Raw genomic sequence first — 22,887 nt, 5'->3', positions numbered from 1 at the left:
AGCACTACTACTATCAAACACAAAAAGGAGGAAGAGCAGTGTTGTTTACATGCGTTAGACAAGTAACTGCTCACAGATAAAGAAAACTCATCCTAGGAAGTACAGGGGGAGAAGAAGGGAAGGAATAAAGTAAGAGAAGCAAAGCAAGATTGTTGTGGCTCTTCTACAAAGTCTTTCACAGGAGCTCTATCACTGTAAGAGAGAAAAACAGGCCCAAACAAATATCTACAGGAAGTACTACTTGATAAGCTCTCCCTCAGCATGGCAGCTCCACATCCCGAACAGGAAACTCTGTTCTTTGTACACATACAGTTGGCACAGGCAGACAGACAGCAAGAACACATCTGCGCATCTTCACTCACATGCTCCAGCCCTTCACACAAACTCCATCCAAAGCCTGTTCCAGCTGCACACCTGGCCCAGCTCTACCCTTCCTCACAGCTGAGCGAGGAACCATCCTGTACCTCCAGTCTTGGCTCACAGTCCCAGGAAAAGAAAACTCTTGGCATGGATTTAATGACTCTTCTTGCTGATCACTTATTGTCATGTTTTCAAGAGGCAGATAACTCTGAAGGCCTAGAACCTACTTTCTTATTTTTAAGCCAAGTCAGGTCAAATCACTAGGGTATGAACACCTGCAAAGTACCTTTAGAATGGTAGGATGGGTTGATTATGCTGCCCTCTATGCTGCACTGCACAATGATTCCATACATTGAACAAGAGAAATTAACGAGAACTTCAGACATTAACAGGCACCTTTTCTCCATGTTTCTCTTCTCCATCTACCGCTCTTTATGTTAAGGATGTGAAAGGTATGTGATTTAAGATTTTTAATACATAAGCAACTCTGAAAGCCAAAACAAATGTTTGAGAAGTAGATAGCTGCACCTCAAGAGTTGATAAGGTACACTGTGATAACTACTACCAAACTTTATTTCAAGATAATATTGTCTCAATAACATTAGCAGTTTAATGGTTTCTGACAAACACTAATCCAATATTCCTCCCTCTTTAAATTTTGTCTCGATTTCCCATTCATACACATGACTGAAGTCAACCACTAGACCTCCATGCATTTTTAATCTTGGCCTTCCACCACCCATTCTAACATTTAACATATTCTGCCTTTTATCATTTATACCAACATTTGAAGATAAATGCACTTCAGCAAAGTAGTTCTGATAGGTATTTCACAAGGTAAATAAGAAGATAGATATGCCGTAACACTAGATATACCTCGAGTCACATAAATTTTAAAACTGAGAAACCAAGTTACTTGCAGAAAATCTTTATTTAGAATTTTTAAAAGTCCTCTTGCAAAGTAGCAATTATGCATCTTTCAGGAGGTCATCTCCTAAAACATCCAGACCACCTTCAAACGAACCATTCCTGCCTCTCCACAGCAGTGGAAATATCCATCCGCCATTTTGCAGAGGCAAATCTTAAACACATTGTTGTCATAAAACCTTGATCTGCATATAAGAGTGCAAACTGTTAATGAAGTAGTCATTTTCCATATCCAGAAACCTTACTGGAGCAATCATGGAGAAGTTATCAAACACCCACTAAGTATGCCAAACAGCATTCCCACAGGAAAAATAATAAAAAAAAATAACTTTATGAGAATGCAACACAACTGCACCTCAGCACATGGGTTAAAAAGATCTATTTGTTACAGAGCTGAATAATCTGGTGTTCAAATAAGGCTTCCCACACCCCACCTGCCCCCAGCCCTGGACAGACCTACGTCAATTGCACATGTTGTAATTTTTATACAGAGACATGCAAAAAATGTCCTTTGAAGCAACTTCAACGCAAAAGCAGATCTCCTGTACCTGAGAGGAGCCTGCCCATGTTGTCAGCTCACAAGGCAAGTGGGGTGCCATGAAGCCATGCCCAGCAGCTCCAGCAGCTGAACCACTGCTCAAACCTAGCTCTCCTACAGCATCATGACACGCATCACTCACCTTGCCAGCTTGGAGAGGGAAAGGCCATCATGATAAGCACAGGAAGAATCATCACTCCATCTACCATTGTAGTGCTGCAGAAAGAGAAGAGACATGAGAGCTATGTACACTTGCACTGTTGTCTTACAACATAACCACCCCAAAATCAGTGTTTAGCTATGCCTTTCATCAGTTTCTTACACAAAATGCAGAGCAAACAAGGTCCACTGGTCTCTTTTTTGCTCTCTTGTTTCCCACGTAATTTCCTTCATTTAAAACATTCATAAATTTACTGCAATTTCTTTATTTTTATGGGGTTTTTTTGGTCACAGAAACATCCCATGCAACTACACTGCATATATGGAAGCATGATACTATGAAAGCAAGAACCCTCTCAGTCCCAAGCATGTATGTAAAATAGAAGAGACATTCTTTCAACAAGGTATTAAAAAGTCAAATTATTGTCATCTGAAAAGGTCAGTAAAACTGCATGTTATTGGGGCTTTGAGAGGAAAACAGAAAATATCGCAGTCAGGGAACTCAGAACAACTTTAACCAGCAGAACCAACTGCTAGATGGCAAGATCTAAATGTGTTTAAGGGAGACACCACTCTCAGAAGAGTAATTTCACAAATTAAGCTGCTTTTCCAAGGTTTTCCTTTCAGCAGCCCAGCTTCATGTTCCTGCTATTGAAGACAGGTAACTACATCTTGCATGAAAACAGGCAGTTTCCAGCACATATGCAGAAGAGGAACGTGCTGCCTCTAAAACAGTAAATAAAGGAGTGAATTCTCCTGTGCATTTCAGATCTTTTCCAGGATACTTGGTCTTTACAGGAAAAGAGAATTTTCAGGTTTTTTATGGTGAAGTATGAATTATTTAATAGGCTTCTGAAAAGAAGATTTTAAGAGATTCTTAAACTCAGCATTTAACTGATCATCAATACAAAGGAACAAAGATTAACTATCATAAATCTTCATGGGATTTAACCCAACAAGCAGGGTTGGATGACTCAGAAGGTCTTGTCAGTCCTGTGCTACTTGGTTCCTATCAAGACTCTTTGGATAATCACATGCCATAATATTTCAGTTGAAAGCAGCAAAGTGACTCCCCTTGACCAAAGCACTGAGCCATTACCGTTCTTCTTACATGTAAGTATTTGTCTTCATTTTTCAGATTTAATTTTACTGAAGCAGATGAAATTTAAATTTTATATCGCCATTTTTCTTTCAGATATTTTCTGTTGTTGCCTTTTCAGATCATTAGCAGACTGCTTAAGTGCTCAGTGATGAAAGCCAAGCCATTTACTATATTTGTTTCCTGACATAGATTTGCTTTGCAGAATATGAGAAACATTTCGGTAATTGCTTCACCATCAGTTAAAATGATCAAGAAATTTGTGAATGCAAGTACTCAACTTCTGTCCTTAGAGAAGGGATGAGGCAGTGCTCACCACAACCTCCAGGAGTGAAACTCCCACTTTCAAATACCCATTCACCAAGTGAGTTTGCCTTCCTCATTCTTACTGCACATCAATGCATTCTTAACACATACCAATATTTAACCTTCAGCAGTTATCCTGGAAACATGAAGTTACACACAGCATGATCACTGAGCCATCCAGTGCAGAAAGTTTAAAACAACAGCTCAGAAGGGTCTGCTGCTCCCAAAAGGGGTGGCTGCAGGACACAAGAGCGATGCTGTCCTTCCTCCTCAGCCCCTGTGTGTGCTTCCTGGGGCTGAACAGCTTACACCAGCATTTTCCTCAGCATTACAGCAGGTAACTCTCTGCAAGTCTAGACAAAGGTGGCTCATGAGACATGCCCTCCTTCTTTCAACACATCAATGGTTCAAAGAGCAGAGGCAGAACACTTTGATTTTAATGATGCCGGGCCGCAGCCACAGCAGAGCTGGGCAAGCCAGCTGCCCTGGAGGCTGCTGGGCAGAGGGGAGTGCATGTCGAGCCAGGCAGGAACTGGTAGCCAGTCTACCTGGAGAGCCCTTCAGACAGGAGGGACACTGAGCACAAGGGGAAAGAGCTTTAAAAGAGACAAAAAATTACTTTAACAACAGAGCAGGCTAAGAGTTAAACAGCAGCATGTGGCTCACACGCAGAGCGGTTGCCAGGTTTTTCACAGATTCATCGCTGCATCCTCCACGCTCAATTAAAAAGCAACAGGGGTTGTTATCTGCTGATGGGAAGCCATCACACCACCTCCAACACTGCAGGGCAGCTCAGAGACCCGCACACACTGCAGCATCCCCCTCCACCAGCTCCCTCCCTCCTCCCAGCACCCACCACGTTCAAGTCCCTCCCACCCCTGGCCCCTTTTTCAACCTCTTCTTCCTGCCAAACCTGGCTGAAGCCAGGATGGACCTGCAATGAGTTCAGTTCTGTTCTGTCAGCAAAGGAGGCTGAACACAAGAAACGAGCTGTCTGGAATGCAGGAATTTAAGATACAGGAAGAACAATAGCATAGAAACCAGGAAAATGCTACAAGTTGCATGTGCCTATTTGTTTTCTTTTCCATTTATTTCTGTTCCCTAAAAGATATTTTTACATTTATCTATTCACAAGCCCCTGCCCTGTATTTTTCACGGGAAGAAGGAGGAAGCAAATCCTACCTGCGTTCCCCTAAAGAGACAACCAACCTTCCACAGCTACAATGAAGGAGAGTTGTAAGAGTTAGGGTGATAAAATGAGCTCCCCATCCTCTGATTCCACACGTCCCACATCCAAACCAGCATGGGCTGAGACAAACTGCAGTTCAGCAAATATGAGGGATTTTTACCAGTCCTCACCAAAGCGATCAAATAAGGAAAAAAGCCACAAAACCACAGTAAAAGTAATTCTTAATCCCTCATCCACAACACTCTTTAGAATTCCTCTTCAACCAAGCCCAACTATGAGTTAATTGAGTAACACACCTGAAATTACACTAATTTTTTTTTGTTAAATGTATTTAAATGTCCAAGAGAAGAAAGGCTGTCATCCTTCCCCTGCCCCACAGCTGCAAGGGAGCTGCATACCCTGAAGAGGGGAAGCCACTTTAGGTGAACTGGCAGGCAAGCACCAGCAGGAGCTGGGTCAGGGGCTGTTCGGGCCTGGATCCTGGTCCTGTGGGTCAGGAACAGCTTGCCCAGTGCCTGCAAAGTCCTGCCAAAGGTCCCCACACTCAGCCCTGCATCAGCAAGCAAGTACTTGTGCAAGCCTCTTTGGTAGAGTTTTATGAATAGACTTTCCCTATTATAAATGCATACAACAACAAAATCAGACTATTATCAGGCATTACACATTTCACAGCATGCACAGTCCTCTCAAAGAAAGAAGCCAAATACAAAAAATTTAAACTCTGCTTCTATGAAACTTTGTTCCTGTAGACACTGATTTTCCCCAAAGCCTCAAAGAGTATTGGCCTGCTTTTGCTCAGAAGTGCTGCGCGTACTCACAGCAGCCTACAAAAAAAACCCATCCTGCATATACTTATCGTCAATTAAGATCCTGTGCCATGTATGTGCAGATTCTATACAGCTCTGTGGCTGGCAAGCTGCCCATGCAGCCCTCAGCAGGACACAGCCCAGTTACACCACCTCAGCTGGGGCTGCAGACACTGGGAGACCAAAGGAGAGGGAGCCTCTACCCTCTGCAAAATGCTGATTTTCCCCTTCAATTCCACTCTAAAAATTAAAAGCTATAAATAAAATTCCTCACTACATCAAAGGCATGTCAAGTCCTTAACCCCCGCTTTAAGACAAGGGAACATTTCAAGTGGCATCAGGCAAGGTCTGCTCTGAGACCAAGCCATTACCCAGTGCCAGCCGACACACTGCTTGGACAGCTGAAGTCCTGCCAGGATCTTGGGAGAGGTGCCCCCATCCCTTGCTGGCTGCCATTTTGCTCAGGGTATGCTGTATCTGCCGCGCGCCTGTTAAATCAGCAGTTAAAAATAAGCCTGGAAACATGCAGATTGCAAAGGGGCCGTGGGATGCAGGCTGGGAAGGCCCTCCCCAGGGATCCCACTGGGCACCAGCCCCGCTCAGAGCTACCGTACATGCCAAGAAGGGAATAGAGCCCCGGTGTCCTGCAGCTCTGACATGTTCCTGTTTTTCACACTCATCTGCATTTCCCTTTCAGGTTATCCCAGTTGCAAACTGCAGACACAGCAGAGGATGAGTTTAAAGGTCCTGATTCCATTGTTTAAAAAAAAAAAAAGGACTTTCACAAAAATCAAAACAAAACCAATAAAACCAACCTCCCACACACCCATCAAAACATAAAAACAACAACACATACATATGAACCAAAATCTGGCTCTAGTGACGCAAGCAAGCACATCCCTTTCACTTACTACTTGTTTAGGAAAAAAAATACAGGAATAAAACATTCTTTTATAAAACTCCATAGCACATTGCTATGAATCTAGAGATACACAAGACATCCAGTTACTGTCTAGTGTTTGAATTCATGAGAACTTTTTCCAAAGGGGAAGGTTGGGATTTAATCCAGAAAGAGAAAGAGGCACTAGAGAGCAACCAGCAAAAACGCACAAAAACTTACTTTCCTTTCTAGACACACCAATCTTCGCAGTGACTTACCCACAACTCCTCAGCACGTCCTGCAGCCCTATCAGCTGCAGAAGCCACCAGAGGGCATTCCCACCACCAACACCTCGGTCAAACCAATCAGGGCCATGCAGCAAAGCTGGGGGCAGGAAGCAAAGACTGTGTACATCCATGTACAGTGAAAAGAAGGTAATTTGGTTTTAACTTTTTCCTACAGAAGCGAATAAGAAAACCTGAAACTTGCTATAGGTCACAGTGGAAAAGTCTCTTTTAAAGCAGCAGCTAACAGATTTTCAAGCAGCTCTTCTGTGAAGCTCAGGCAACAAGGTGAACCCAGCTCCAGAGCAGGCACCTCATATCTACTGTGAAGTCAGCTTTGGGCTCCAAAGAAGGAATCAGTTAAACAGTTTTCAGAATCCTAAATGAACAGTAAAAAGGTATCACATGGCAGACAGAATACTTGGTTAGCATACCCAACTTAGCATACAGATGTGCAACTGATTTTTTAGCTAACTGCTGGAATTCTTACTGTTTGCATTAATAAAGTCCCAATTCACTTAAAAAAATCCATCCTGAAAGCCACAATACCTTTTGTACTTTTACAGCAAATGGAAATCACTTTCTCTTTTCTTCCTCAGTAAACTATTAGTCTGCTGCCAAATCATTCCTTTACAGCCTGACAGCAACATGGGGATGAGGGAGACTTCAGATCCAGAGCTGGGACTCTTGAGATAACTGCCACGACAAGCCACAGGGTAGAGCAGAACCAGGAGCTGAGATGATATGAAAAACACCACCAACAGCAGCACAGGCTGTGGAGAAAGAGTTTTTAGTCTCCAATGCCACCACAGATACAGAGCAAAGACCACACCAGACAAAAGAGCAACTCCAATTAGTGAAGAAATTAAAGATTACAATTCATCTCAATATGACACAGACATGGGAACATGAACCATTAGAGGCATTCAGACTTTTCTGATGAGATCAGAGGCACCCACACTATCACTGACAGTCCCAGTGGCACCCTGCCAAGAGCCCAAGGGCTGTACATATTTTGCATGTAGCTCACTAGATTTGTATCAAAAGAAAACATCCATAATGCTGGATTGTAATTCTACTATCCACACAATAGCCACACACAAGCTAAATTCATCAACAGCTGTGTCTTTAGAAGGAAAGCCTTACATTCAAAAGCAATAATTCACTGCTTGCTTTTTTCTTCTTTTTTTTAATTGAAACTCACACAGCTAACTAACAACCTCAGAACAGCCCACACAAAGGCATTCCTAACGTCAGAGAATGGCAACCCCGTGTATTCTTTCTTAAAGTCTAAACTTTGTTGCCAGAATTTAGCAAGATGGAAGCCAGCCACAAACCCCATTTGGCATCCACCTGCAAGCGCACAAGGCACACATCAATACGCTTCAGCTCACGAAAATCTGCAAAAGACTGCCACCTTGAAAGGCTGAATGTCTTGGATTCAAATAACAGAGATAGAGTGAAGTATGCAAGACACTGGTTCTCCTACATGTTTATTCAAAGCAAGTATCATGACACTGCTGAATAAAAATAAAACCACCAGGAGGAAAACAATCCATACAATGTAAAATATCACGCAAGTTACTTTTTATGAAGTTAATAGCTCTGAATATGCTCATGAAGAGCCACTCCTTACGTGTTTAAAAGAAAAGAGGTAACAAAGAACAAGTGCCACTTATAGAAACAAAATCCTGTTTGGTCTCTCTCCTGGTGTATGCCAGTACAAATCCATTTATTGCCTATGCTGTCACCCAAGGGTTCCAGCTGACACAACAACTGCAGAAGTGACATAGCATGGGATCACAAATAATGAACATTCAGTGTCAGGGTGGGGGGAACAGACACATGACAACACAGAGGGACAACACAACCACTTACCCAAGAGAGATAAAAATACCTTACCCAGGCAAAGAAGTGAACCCAAAGTAGCACCAGCCCCTTCCCAAGTGGGGTGGGGAGGCATGGGTCACACACACAGAGCTCCTCCTTTAATGGGAGGGGAAGGCAGAGTTCCGTGGTGCTCACAACGGGGTAATTCCCATGGAACAAGCCAAGCAGCTGAAGGCCTAGTATTCACAAGGGGCACAGAACAGACCAGAAATAATGCTAGCTTCCCCACGCAGATCAGCTGGTAAGCAGGGGGACTCACAACCTTGTATGTGGGCTGAGGACAGCTGTATGAAGTTCAAGGGGGCTAAGTGCCGGGTCCTGCAGAACCCCATGCCCCCCAGGCCATGCTACAGGCCTGGGAAAGAGTGGCTGGAAAGCTGCAGGGTGGAAAAGGACCTGGGGGTTTTGGTTGACAGATACTGACCCAACTTGCGTCCAGGCAGCCAAGAACATCCTGGCTTGTAATAGTACAGCCAGTAGGACTAGGGCAGCCATAGGTCCCTTGTACTGGGCACTGCTGAGGCCACACCTCGAATCCTGTCTTTGGTTTTGGTCCTCACTCTAAGACAGACACTGAGGTCCTGAAGCATGCCCACAGAGAAGGGCAACAACGCTGGCAAAGCTACTGAAGCACAAGTCTCATGAGGAGCCACTGAGGGAACTGGGGTTGTTCAGCCTGAAAAAAAAAATGAGGCTCAGGGGAGACCTTATATGCTCTCTAGAACTGCCTGAAAGGAGACTGTAGTGCAGTTGGGGTCTGTCTCTTCTCCCAAGTAGAGTGGTAGGATCAGAGGAAACAGCCTCAAGTTGAGATTTCAATTCCTTACCCAAAAAGAGTTGTTCAGCACTGGAACAGGCTGCCCAGGGTGGAGTCACTATCCCTGAAGGGTTTAAAAACGTGCACATATAGGACTTAGAAACACTGTTTAATGGTGGGCTCAGCAGTGGTGGGTTAGCAGTTGAACTTGATGATCTTAAATTGCTTAAACAATTCTATGATTCTATGTGGGCAACAGAACCTGTGGCTGAAGGAGACAGAAATGACTTGTTAAGAAGTCCAAATACAAAGATTTGGGTTCTGTGTAGGTATTGCATCAATACAGGTGTCTTATGCAAGCCAATACTGGATGGCTTACTCAAACGATGAAGTAAGCACAGACTGATTTAAAACCCTCAATATATATCGCAAGTTCCTTGTACCTTTTAAGACATGTGCATGTCTTTCCATATCATTTACTGCCTTGCAGCGTAAATTCACCAGGAGGCAGCTATCAAGGATTAACATTGCACCATGGAATAGCTTTCCTCTGCAGAGCCTGCACACAGAAGCATAACTTAAACATGCTCATGTTCATATGGTTCATTAATTATGGCATCGCTATGAGCACCTTGGAAGTTAGGTATGGAATTCTAAATGTGCAAATAACCAGCTACACATTGTTTCATTTATATGGCAAATTAACAGACATTAAATTGCAAGCAGTACCATGAGACAGTCAAGCAAAGAGTCAAGTATGCAGTAGCTTCATCAGAAGATACTTTTGCCCAAGGCATTGAGTAGGTATCAGTTCAAGACGCTGTTAGATATACATGAATTATTGTGGCTTCTCACACATTTCAAACATAAACAAAGACGTTATTATACTATCTATGTCTTACTGCTACACAGGTATTACTACTACATGGCACAGAGTTCCTACCAGAGGGCAACACTGCATTCTGTAATTGCCATGAAAAAGGCCCTATTGCACAGCTGCAAAGCTTCTTGGACATTTCAGCTGTAGACAGCCTTAGGTACCACTCACTTTGCTAAGGCCATTCCAAGTGTCCACACAAACTGGAGACAATTTCCATTAGTATCTGGCAACTTAATTTGTGCAGGGCCTTGAGCATAAGAGGCAAGCAAAATGTCCTTTCAAATCCTGCTGCAAAACACACTACTTTTCTGCATATAGTTGTTCAGAAGCCAGAATCTGCTGTCAGATCCCAGCACAGAACTTCCAGTGAAGATATAAACTCTAAACAGTAAGCCAGAGGTGAGTAAGATCCAAACAAATATTATTTATCAGAAATCACCTGTAAAAGATGTTTCTGTGTTCCTCAGACAGGCACCACACAAACCCAAAATGAGTCCAGTAACAGCTGCTTATTTAAACTTACTCAACGTCTACCTCTTTGAGACTTGGCCTGCTTTCATCCAGCTAGCAATACTTTATTTATTAAAGATTTTATCTGCGCAGTATGTGACGAAGGAGCACAGGGAAGAACACACTTTCACACCTTGCAGGTGTTTCAGAACTGCCTGTCAAACACTGTTTCTATCCCATCCTGGGCGTGTGTCTTGACAGGTGAGGAAAACAAAAAGTATGGGCAGAAACACTGAGCCTAGATCATAGCTGCATAGAAAGGGCATATAGTCAGACAGAGGATCAGAGAAAGGTTTTATTAGGATATTGTTTCACAACCAGTTTGGACCAGTCTAAGACACAGGGAGTGCCAAAACTGGTCATCCAATCATGTCCTCAGCTCCCTGCCATCACACTAGGCAGGCTCCCACCCCTCCACCTGGCTGCAGGGATTTCAAGGCCATGGGATAAGCCAGATCAGGCCACTGATCAGACCACACACTGTTTAGTCTTAACTGTGACTAAACATGCGAGGCTCAGCCCAGCAGTGCAATGGTGCCAGTGCTAGCAGAGGAGAGGTGGTGGGAACACAACTCCTCTCAGAGATGGGCATCCCTTCAGCAGCAGCAAAATTCGAGGTTGATGAAACACATGCACCCCATAACCCCAAACCCAACCAATCAATGCTACTGAAAACACACCTTCAGTTAAGATACACAGCAGGATCTTAACTGCCCCCTAGCCCTCCAAATTAAACATTTTTTAAAAGCAAAATCCTAATTATCTGCCAAGTAAAGGAATATTTTCATCAGAACATTCCTCTAGGTTTTTGGGGGTTTAGTCTAAAATAAAACTCCCAATTTTTTTTACTCACTTTCACTGTCCTTTTGCCAAGCAATTGTCAGCTCTCCCTCCTAACACAGGCTCGGCTCAGCACAGCACCCTCTAGAAAGCTCCTCCTTGCCAGTTCATGAGAGCCCTGAAGGGAAAACTGCTGGTATATCCCTTGCTCCTGAAAACCTGAACACCCCAGTCAACCCTGGGAAAGTTTCAGAAGGAGGCCTGTGAGACAGGATGACAGAAGATCTCTCTGCCCTGCAGTCCTACCAGATGGTCAAATACCTTACATCATCACTTTGGACTGACACCAAGTATTAAAACCGCTGCACTTATGTCAAGCCCTGCAGAAGTCCAAGGTTATGTCACAGTTTGTGTACACTACCAAGACAGTGAACATGGCCCTGTCCCACAGTTCAACTCTTCCAGAGACTTGCATTACAACCTTACCAAAAACCTGGAGACAGCTGAAATTGGGATCTGAGTAAGATCAATGACTATTAATCTAAGATCAGGATTTTATATGCTTTTCATTAATTATGTATATATTATACAGTTTGCCTGTTAAAAAGTTTCTTGCAGAACACTTCAGAAATGGTTCGGTTGTAATGGCTGAAAAATAATCTTTAGATTCAGTATCAATAAAAATCCTATTTTTTTCCCCTCAAAAAAGTTGTGTGGGGTTTTTTTTAAATTCTGTTCTCTTTTGTTTTTATGCAGATTTTAAATGCACATTTCTTCACCTTAGGTTGGTTTTGTGGGTTTGGTTTTTTTTTCTTGTAGTAGAGAAGCTAGGGTCTGATTATATTATGTGAATAGCATTTAAAGACCATCTGGCAAGCCCTGCTGAAAGATAAGAAATGTAGTCTGGTTCCTACAAATGTATTAATTAAGCAGTGTCTCATTACAGTCTAGTCCTGTTTTCACATATGCAGGGACCCTAAGAGGTGCAAATGTTTTTTTGTTTTCAGCCTCTAATGTTATCAGGCCAAATCATTCAGAGCCAAACTCAGTGAGTTGAAAGAGCTGCAGGAAGCTCCTTCACTGCCACAGGACTTGTCACCCTTATCTCTGTCAGTATTCCATCACCAGCAAGGACCCTCATTTGCACATCTCGACTCCCAGTGGGATTTTGCCTGCCTAGATAAATCTGAGCTCCTGCAATTATTTTCACATGGCTGTGACCACAAGAATACTCTACTTACATCCAGCCCCTTAGCCCAAGCAACCTAACCAAAATGCAACTTGTCCATTTCATTGGCAGAATGTAAGTGCAGCCTGATGCGGCAAACACACAGCCATTCGCTAAAATAAAGCCACAAAATCTACAAAAACGAGAAGGATGGGAAAGCACAACGCTACACAGCTGCTGGGTGGAGAGAGCTGCTGAGCCTGAACTGCCAGAGCAGCCCTACCATGTGTGCCCTTGCGTGTCACCATGGTGAGGGGCACAGAGGAGAGAGGGGGACTCCAGGACAGGCAGGCTTTACACCATGGTGAGGGGCACAGAGGAGAGAGGGGGACTCCAGGACAGGCAGGCTTTACACCCCCAGCTCGCTGCTCATGGATTACACTGGGATTAGAACAGCATTCTTCGGGAGTGATGGGCTTCTACAAAGCAGGAAAGGTTAAGGGATATGAAAAAATCAGGTATTTGTACTGCATACCACTTAAGGCTTCACTGTTCCCAAACACCAGTGAGCCAAGGAAGCCAAATACAAATTAACAAAATATTTTTAGAACAATCAGACTGAGAACAGAAGTTCCTAACACTCCACAGGCACGTGTCGCTGAACAGCCTTTCATCTCATCAGATTCTTTCATTAAACTGCTACTTTGGAATCCAAAGAACTGAATGCAATTAGCAATCCAGAGAAGAAGGAAACACCCTGCTGCACAAGAAAGTAAAATTCCTCAGAGATTATATTACACCACCTCAGAATTTTAACAATACTGTTGTACAATTTGGTCTTGCCTGTTTGGACAGGCTGGAGATGTATTATTCTGTTCTTAAATACAAAGTACAGACAAAACCAAGTTATATTACAAGCATGGTGGTCTACAACCTTTCTTCTGCTGACAACATGCAAATTAGATAGTACTGTGCAGAGACATACAGAACCTTATTAAATCTAAACCATAACCTCAGTCATCACTTTACAACAAGTATAACCTAAAACCAATTTTAAAGAGCTAGTAAGATAAAGGGCAGTTAGGTTTTTTCCATCCTAGAACTCTCCAATATTTGTCCACCCCCTCACCCACCCTGCAACACCAACTTCAAAGTTACCTCTGCTGCTGTTCATTTCACAGCTTTACTCTGTTTCACCCCCCACCACAATCCTTTCCCATTGCTCTGCTCTAGCTCCTTAAGGCATCTTTGCAAGCTGTTCTTCTTTCTCACCTGAGGCTTCACAAGGCTCCATAACCTCATATTTTACCTGTGGCAGCCCCACCTGCCAACACTAATCCAGCTAACATTCAGACCTGTATGCTAAAACAGCTTGAGATCTTTCTTTCCAAATCACTCTGACATTGCTTAGTTGCTGTTTTAGCTGTGTCTGTCTTGATCTCACAGGCAAACATCTGTGCCTCCCCTGGTAACAGAACTACCCTTTCACAGTCACAACTGACATTCATCACTGCCGCCCTACACAACCCTCAGCTTAATAATTGGGCATATTGTCACCTCTCCCTACATCAAATTTATTCCAAATATATACAATTCTGACACTTCCTTCCAGAGGTGTTAAGTGCTCACTTTCCACCTATTTAGCTGTAAGCTTTCAAATTCACACATCTTGCATAGCCTTACCAAACCTGACTGCACTTGTGTATCTTCAGAGAACTGTTCCATATATTTATCCAGACTTCTGTTTTAATTGGTGTTACAGATGCCAGAAGCAATCGATCAAATTACTATTTAACAGCTAAATTACTGTGGCTGACCTCTCACATACTCCTAGTTGCAAACATGAAGCAAAACGCAACCCAAAATTCTCTTTACAGACAAATCTAGCTTTGGATCTCTGAATGAAGAACCATCTAAGAGCAACTCATCTATGATCATGTAGAAATGAAGCCATACTCTTCATTAAAGCGAGCTTATGACACATATCAACTGGTGATTTCCAAGGTTCTTCATCTCCATACAGAGGATTCAGCCGTGATTGTTAACAGAACAGGCTGAAGGCAAGTACATCAAAAATAACGCTCACCAACTGCTTCTGAAGGAAGCACCCAAATATGCTTTGGGTCAACAGCCCTCCTCCCTAATGGGAAGTGATGGAGTAAGAGACTGTTCTGAATAGGATACAAGACAGTACTTGTTTGTGCAGACCAAGTGACCACACCACTTTCTTTTCAGCATCAGGAAATACCTGGCATAAAGCCAAATGAATGAGATGGAGAAAGCACAAGTTAAAGGAGCAGATATACTTCCCTGAAAGTATCCCCTGGATAGTTGTCATGAACCTGTCAGCACAGACAGTAATATTGATTAAAAGGTCCAATAGTCAGTATGAAAAGATTTCCAAGTCCTTATTGCTGCTCAGTGGAAATGGAAAGCTAGATCAGTCAGGCCAGACCTACCTCCATAGGAATCTGTTGAGTTTTCACCTATTTCCTGGCCACAAGACAGGCTCTTCCTAGTTTCATACTGCAAAATTTTCCACTCTAACAAAACACAACCTCAGGTTCTCACCAGTGTGGATCTAATTCCAAGTGCTCCAAAGTTATCAGGAACACCGTTGTAGAGATAATGCCATGTCTGCCTACGTGCATTCAGTTAGCTGAGAAATCATCTTAGCTTCAGCTGGACTAGACGCTAGGGAAACCACAATAAAGTGGACTGAGGCATCCAAAATTATTCTCAGAAAATAGGCCAGACCAGGCATGAAAACATCTGGGCTTGGCTTGAATCACGAACCACATGAGCAAGACACCCCACCGCTGCCTCCGGGCAGCAGAGCGAAGGAATGCAGAGCAGCACAAAGGTAGGCAGCAGGACTCTCCTACACCCAGATTTTCTTCCCCTATCTTCTTCCAGCAAACATGTACAACAGCACATTTATTCTGAAGTTTCCCTACAGCCCGGTCCTGTAGGATTTCTAAGGATGGTGCTTCTGGGACATCAGGCAATGCTTATAAAACCACAGCTGATCAGACAGCCAGCTCCAGGCATGTACTTCTACTTCTGTAGTAAAAAAACAAGGCAAAAAGGGTTAAAGCATTACAATCCTAGCCTATGTTAACATGCATGTCTAACTGGCTAAGACCATACATACATGCTCCAAGTATCTCTTAACTATGTAACACCAAAACACGCCAGGTCCCTCCCACCCACCAAAAACACGAAGCCAAGCCTTTGTTTCAATAAATTACACAAATTGTGACATGGACAAGTTTATCAAAGATAAAAGCAGCAAACAGACAAGACTTCAGATACCACAATCTGCAACAGCTTGGCTCCTCTGTAAATTAGATGAGTCTGTGTCAGCATTATTAACTTTGAGCTTTATAGTATTAAGGCAAGTGAACTCAGCGTTCTTACACGAACTGCTTACAGAAATTGAAAAACCCTGAAGGGTAACTATGCCACAGTGGAAGGGACAAGCAATGGGAGAAGCAGGGCACTGACCAGAAATAGCTATTTCCTAGACTCAAAAATGAAAAGAAAAAAATTATTAAGGAAGAAGTAAGTAGAACTGCATCAGCCATTTTAAAAATACACCGCTCAAACATTTTAGGAGTAAGCATGACAGGAGGAACTGGTCAGGAAGAGAAACAGAACACAGCATATTTATATATTTAATATAATGTAACATGAAGAACAGATTATTATGCATAGAACCTATAGGCTAGTACAGGAAATCACATTCCTGGTCACTACATATACTCCTAACAAGCATTTCAGCTGTTGTGATTTATCCTGGTCCCTTTACTGGAAGCTGCCACTACCACGTGTGGCTCAAAACTGTCCAGAAGAGGCCAAGACTTTTATACCCACGTTTTGGAATGGAGTGCCATCTGGTACACACCAGAAACAGAGCCTGCAGCTTCGCTTCCTACAGAAGGAATTGAGCACATATACACCCAAACCATTCTGCAACTGGCAGTCAATGGAGCTCTTCAGAGGGATAAGCTTCAGAAGCCACACTGGTGCTTCAAGGCAAAACTGTGAAGAGCCCTCTGACCTTCAAAGGAGGGGTCACTGCCATCCAATTGCCCCAGCCTTGTGCCACCACCCAACATCTACAGTCAGCTACTGAAGGTGAACAGGTAGGACTCTTAAGATGCTGGGGAAAGGGAGGTGGGGGGAGAAGAAAGGGGGCTAAGAATTAACTTTTAACTGGAGGAAAACAAAAAGGGGGGAGGGATCTGCAGACCAAGCAAAACCCCACTGCTATCCAAGGAAGTTAGTGTTAGTTTTACTTTAATACTTCCCAGCCTCTGCAGCTGTCTCCTCTCACAGTTGGCACTGATCACCACCAATCTGGGACTTACTGCCAGTGAAGAGGCATTGTTTTACTGGCTACTTAGGCAGTGAGTGCATCATTAATGGAGGTTTTATCTCCCCATTTTTCCTGTCAGTACAGAACCAGCCAGTCTGACTCTGTTAACATCAAGAATGCTTATTTTTCCCCTATTCACTATCTCCAAGCCAAAATAACATCTGGAACTTCAGCCTACCATACAGAGAAGAGAGACAGATTAAAACTGGAAAAAGCTACACACCAGCTTCCAGAGCTTTATATGTTCCTCCTTTTATCCAGATTTCCCACACATACCTTCCAAAACAGCTCTACTGGGAGAAGAAAACCGAGTCACTCAGACTCACAACACAATGTAAAGGCCTTTCCATTTCAAAAACATCTCAAAAAGATTATCAGAAAAATAACAGGAACAAAACTGATATGAAAGTTTAGAGTAAGAACTGACCAATGCTCTTTAAACAAAACAAAGGTGACATACCAGTGACCTAGAAAAGGAAATTAAACAAAGAAATATTACTGGTGTGTGTTACTTGTTAAAGTAATGGAAAAACAACCTGGCGCCTTTTCAGCATACAAAAATGTCCCCCTTTAACAGACAGCTGTCTCCAGTGTCATTTAAGTATGCTTTTTGCTTAGATCATGTTCAATGAATCATGAAAATCAATACAGAGAAAAACATAAAACCACGCTGTAGACAGGCACAGAGATCAAGCATGTACCAACTAGCACCAGCCTTTTCTGGAGAAAGACATGCCAAATAAACACAGACTAGTTTTTCCAACAACATTTATTTAACTCTTAGTAGTTAATTAACAGAAGTCATGACTACTGGTTATTTTCTAACCAACTATCACACTGAGAATTACAAACTTAAGGCTTACCTCCAAAGAAACACTCTCCCACTTGTTTGCCTGCCTTCTCTCCCCAAGAGACGGCACACCTAGTCTCGGCAAAGACTTGGCTTCCAGCCCAGCACTCAGCTCCCCACCACAGTGTGCACGCAGCATAACCGGGCACTCCGGGAAAGCAGAGCCCAGCGATCGTGGCAGGGATGTTTTTCCACCCACTGCTCACCAGCAGCACCCACCAACTGAGTCCAGGGCTGACTGAGCATGGTGCTGCCTGCGGTTGGGCCAGCGCTGTGGGCCAGCTGCACAACCCACCCTCAGTCCCCCCAGCAGCGGGTGTATCAAGCCAGTGCTGCCTCCCATCCTCCCCATGATGTTGCTGTGTGCAAAGCAACGAATACTGTCACAGAAGGAATTTTCTTTTATGTAATGCACAGACCCCCCTGGACAAATTATACAGTTTATAGTACTGGGCCACAGAAAGCTGCCTTGCTGATGAAGTGCTATGAAACGCTACTTTTTTTCAGCTGACAATCACATTAAATGAATTTGAATGACCAAAGCAGAATAAAACGTATGTTTTCAGGAACAAACAAAATGTGTCACAGGTTTCTAGATCTAGTAGCAGAGTTTTAACATAACACAGACTGGAAGCCAATTAAAATAGTTCCTGTTGAACAGAATCCATCACGTTGCAAGTGGAAGGACAGAGTGCCAATCACTACATTGTACAACCATTTTAACCAAGTCTTATAGTAATGATGACCAACCTCAAATAGACATCTCATGCCAACTTTGGGGAAGCAATAACAGCATACGCTCAAATGGCAACTTGCTACTGGGTACATACAAAAAAAAAATCTCCAAGCAACACTTCCGAAATTACTAATGTTTCAGCAGAATTTTCCTTTGCACCAGCTCTTGCCTATTTCCAAGGCACCTAGTAACTTTCTAGCTATTTCCTTTCTGAATAGAGGGATTAACTAGAAGCAGTAACACTCAGAAGCACTGTTATTGCAATAGCCTTCCCACACCCCCAGACCCGCTAACAGCAAGCTGTGCCATCACCCAGTACCCCCTGCCACTACAGATCTCCAACCCACACTGCAGGCAGCCTGGCACTCCAAATAATGCTAAGCACAGGAGTGCAAACAAGCAAATCAGAGCCAAATAAATTAATGCTTTATCATTGCTTTTAATAAATTATTTTTTCTATGTCAGCTGGCTGAACAAAGAAATTACTAAAACATCTCCAAAACTCCCAGAACTGATATAATAATATGAATATGGCAATCTGAGCTCATAAAAAAAAAAGAAAAAAGCCATCCCTACTGATTCATGCAACAGTCATTTGCTTTCTCTGGGTGTATCATTCACTGTGGACATGGAGAAGACTGCATTTGTCCATACAACTGCATTGCAGTTCAAGCTTTGGGCTTGAACTAACTGTTGCCTGATGGAAGAGACTTCCTTCTTGCCCTACTTGCAATTCTTACAAAGGATCATCTAATATTCCTCGTGGATTCCCAGAGTAGAGACAATTGAGACCAGGACTGGCAGAGCTTGCAACTAGCAAACCAGTGAACCGCTACTGCAGGAAGCTCCTTGTTGGTCAGGTTTGCTTTTTATGAAGCCCACTTATACAATCAAAGTCTTCTCTCTGCCTAGAATTTTCCTGAACAAGAGCAATGCAGTATTTTCCTAATATCTAGTTCATGACAATGCATTAAACTGAAATTTAGCTAACTACAAAAGTTATGTGGCACTTAACTAAGTCAATTAACTAAGAAAAGCACTTTGATTTCTCCTCTTCTTATGCTCCCTTACTAACACCATGACTATTTTCACTCACTCCAAATCCTTCAAGAAGATCACTTTCACTCCATATTCTGAAACCTCCCCTATCCTTCACCTTCCCCTATATGCCACCCAGCTCATGCACTCTCCCTTTGGCCACCTTCTCTTTCAGTTATCTTCTGCTCCAGAGCTTCAATAAACACTAAACAGCAGATAATTTTCAATCCGGCAAGTCTTCACAATCCTAACAAAAGAATTAGATTGAACCTCAGCTAACGTCACAGAGAAAAGTTTAAAAAGGCAATAATAACGAATGGTGCCTGAAATATTTGCTCCCTCAGCCATACAGCCAAGAGGAGTGTAGAGCCTGGGGTCAATCTCATCTGGGGCACCTCAGCAGCAGAAGGCTAGGAAGAGAGGGGCAATTCACTGCCCCTTCCACCCTCACACTTTTTTTCCTTTTTAAGTAGTTTTCATAACTGAATGTAGTGCTTGATCTCAAAATACTCTTTTCCAGATGGGGTCAACACCTTTCTTGTTCCCTTTTTTCCTATAGGCTCTGAAGGGTGCAGCCAGGGTGCCAACCAGCTGTGATATCTAGCAATGACATTAAATGTTCAACACAGCAGCTGGGGTTGGGTGAAGACAAGTGTTGCTGGACACAAGTTAACACTGATCCACAGATATAAAAATCATGCTCTAAGGCAGATAATACTATTAAGACTTCTTACCTGCAGCTGTTTAGAAGGCCGTGTATTTCTGGACCTGCAACTGTACATTACCTTCCAGTTCTCAAGCAGCAATTAAACTATACATATCTCACTGCTGCACTCCTATTTTCTTCCTTTAAAGTCCTGCAACTCTTATGCCTATGTACGATCAAAGGTAGACAATCTCGTACTAGCACCACATGCAAGACAGAGAGCCTAAGGCACGTCTTGCCTACAAACTCTCCTGGGAACATTAATTCTTGCAAAGGCTTTGCTTGATGGTCTGTATTTGACCATATCAATGCAGCCTGAGCTGGGGAGGAAAGGGTACGAGATGTCTGAATGGCTCTGTCATCGCCTGTGCTAAAGCCTGCGCTGCCATTGAACCTTGACACAGGCACTAGCAGCAACGCCAATGCAGTGCAGGCAGACTGAGCCATGGTACAGAGCCCAGAAACTCTGTGGTTCCCACAGGCAGGACTGCAAAGAAATCAAAAGGCTTCAAAATAATTTTGTGGTAAACATCCTGGGGCAGAGTTGCCAAACTAGCAGTTCTGGGGAGGGCTGTACGAGCGAGGGATCTCTGCAGGTCTGCACTGCTCCCCAAGAGAAAACAATCCTTGGCCACCTGAAAATCCAGCCAGTCTACACAAGCTGCTTCAGGCAAGCAACACCACACAGAATTATTTAGCACTATATAGAATATTTCCATCCTTCCTAGGCTTCTCCTGTTCTCTGAATCACAGCTTTAAGAGCTATGTTAAGCCACACTGGCATTAGAGAAATTCTCTTACAGAATGGTAAAGTTAGTTTCTTTGGACCTTCCACAGTGCTCTAAAACTTCACTTCTTCATTCTCTTCCTCTCATCTCCTCCCTCAAATTCAAAAACCTTACTCTTATAAATGCTTAAAACCACAGTGATATTATTTCAAAGCATTTCATAGTCCCAGCCCTTCTCAGCTCATACTGGATAAATCCACAGAACGAACATCCGATACCCCTTAGTACAGCCACGCTGTCTCTTTTGCTGCAGCCATTCTATTCAAGCAGGAAATTATGTACTCAGGATGGATAAATGGAATGCAAGTTTCTTTGGACTCTTAACAGGAAAAAATTAGCTACAGAAAATGTAAAATAAGCCCTACTGAATAATTATGTGAGCATAATAATTCAAAGAAAAGCCAAGCAAAATTCAAGGTTAAAAACAAACCAACCCAAGAAAACCCCACACCATCTGGGTCTTTAGCTGTTTTTTTTAAGTTGTTGAAACAGCATTTTACATTCACACAGGTGGAATACTCATTTCAGGTTTTGGTATGTATTTAAGTACTTCGAAGTTGATCAAGGCGATTTAAATTACCAAGGTGAGTCACAATTTAACCAATGTTACACCTCATTTTGCACTTATTTTTTGTTCTTTTCTAAAGAAAGGTTAATTATTGTCCAGCACGAGTGAACATATTGTTAAAACTAACTAAATATGGACTTTAAAAAAAACATTTCCCTAGGGGGCGGGGGGAGCAGCCTTGTTAAGAATGTCAAGGGACAAAAGGGAAGAAGATAACTTTTGACTGTTACTGAGAGCATGCTGTGCCAGCTCGCAGTAATGGGGAGGTACAGCCCCAGAGTTACTGTAGCAAACCTTTCCTCACTCCAACCCCGAATTTAAACAAAACCAATGCAAAAACTATCTGATGTAACAGAGAGCACAAAACAGAACAAGTGTGCTCTAAAAGAAGCACCAAGCACAGGAAGGAGTGGGGCACACAAGCAGCAGCTCAGGTGAAAGGGCATCACAAGTCACAGCTGTTGAGGAAGGGCTGTTTTACACTGTTTAGCATATTGCGTTAACCAAGCCTCAACCAAGGCAGCTTCACACCTCTAGTTTCATATACAGGAACCCATGTTCCCAGTTCACAGAATCATAGAATCAACTAAGATGGAAAAACCTTGAAGGTCATCAAATCCAACCTCTACCCCAGGACTTCCAAGTCCACCACTAAACCATGTCATAAGGGCCTCATCTACACAGAGTTTGAACACTTCCAGGGACAGCGATTCCACCACTTCCCTGGGCAGCCTGTTCCACTGCCTGACTACCCTTTTGGTGAAGAAATTTTTCCTAATATCCAGTCTAAACCTTCCCGGCACAGCTTGAGGCTGTTTCCTCTTGGCCTATCACTTGTTACTCAAGAGAAGAGACCAGTCACCTCCTCATTCCAGCCTCCTTCCAGAGGAGTAATAAGGTCTTCCCTGAGCCTTCTCTTCTTCACACTTATAGTTCACATTCGACTATGGTATAAAGTGACACATTTTGATTACTTGCTCTTACAAATGCAACATTTCAAAAGTTTCCTTTTAAATGGCAAACATGCTTACAACAGCTTGACTGTGCTAATGATGCAAGGAAAGTGATCACAACATTTTGCTATTAAAGCCCATTTATTAGACAAAGGACACTATACAGAAAGTTATTGAACTAAATAAGCCAAAAACCAGCCAGCTGATCCTGCCATCTGGGTGACCTGGGGGAGCAGGGAAGATTAGCTCACCCTGTTTCTAAGTTCACAGATCAGATGGAAAGATGCTTTTCTGCTTTTGGGCGTCCCCATTCTAAACCCACCAGCCTAGCAGG

General features: G+C 43.0%; 1 protein-coding gene across 6 annotated transcripts in view; it reads right to left on the bottom strand.

Moving 5' to 3' along the window:
* Positions 1–22,887, bottom strand: part of ACVR1 (activin A receptor type 1) — a 63,782-nt gene that overhangs the window by 27,727 nt on the left and 13,168 nt on the right. For 3 of the 6 annotated variants that reach the window (XM_034061403.1, XM_034061404.1, XM_005153728.4), the window contains one exon: positions 1,968–2,041. In XM_034061403.1, coding sequence (XP_033917294.1) covers positions 1,968–2,034 — 67 coding nt within the window. In that variant the 5' untranslated portion in view covers positions 2,035–2,041. Of the gene's footprint in view, positions 1–1,967; positions 2,042–8,450; positions 8,457–14,992; positions 15,013–17,777; positions 17,797–22,887 lie in introns of those variants that run through there. The other 3 variants (XM_031053002.2, XM_034061405.1, XM_031053004.2) reach the window with 3 other exon arrangements.

Source organism: Melopsittacus undulatus, chromosome 4 (assembly GCF_012275295.1).
Source record: "Melopsittacus undulatus isolate bMelUnd1 chromosome 4, bMelUnd1.mat.Z, whole genome shotgun sequence".
Taxonomy (NCBI): Eukaryota; Metazoa; Chordata; class Aves; order Psittaciformes; family Psittaculidae; genus Melopsittacus; species Melopsittacus undulatus.
Note: the sequence above shows the minus strand (reverse complement) of the source record. Positions and strands in the feature narration are given on the sequence as shown.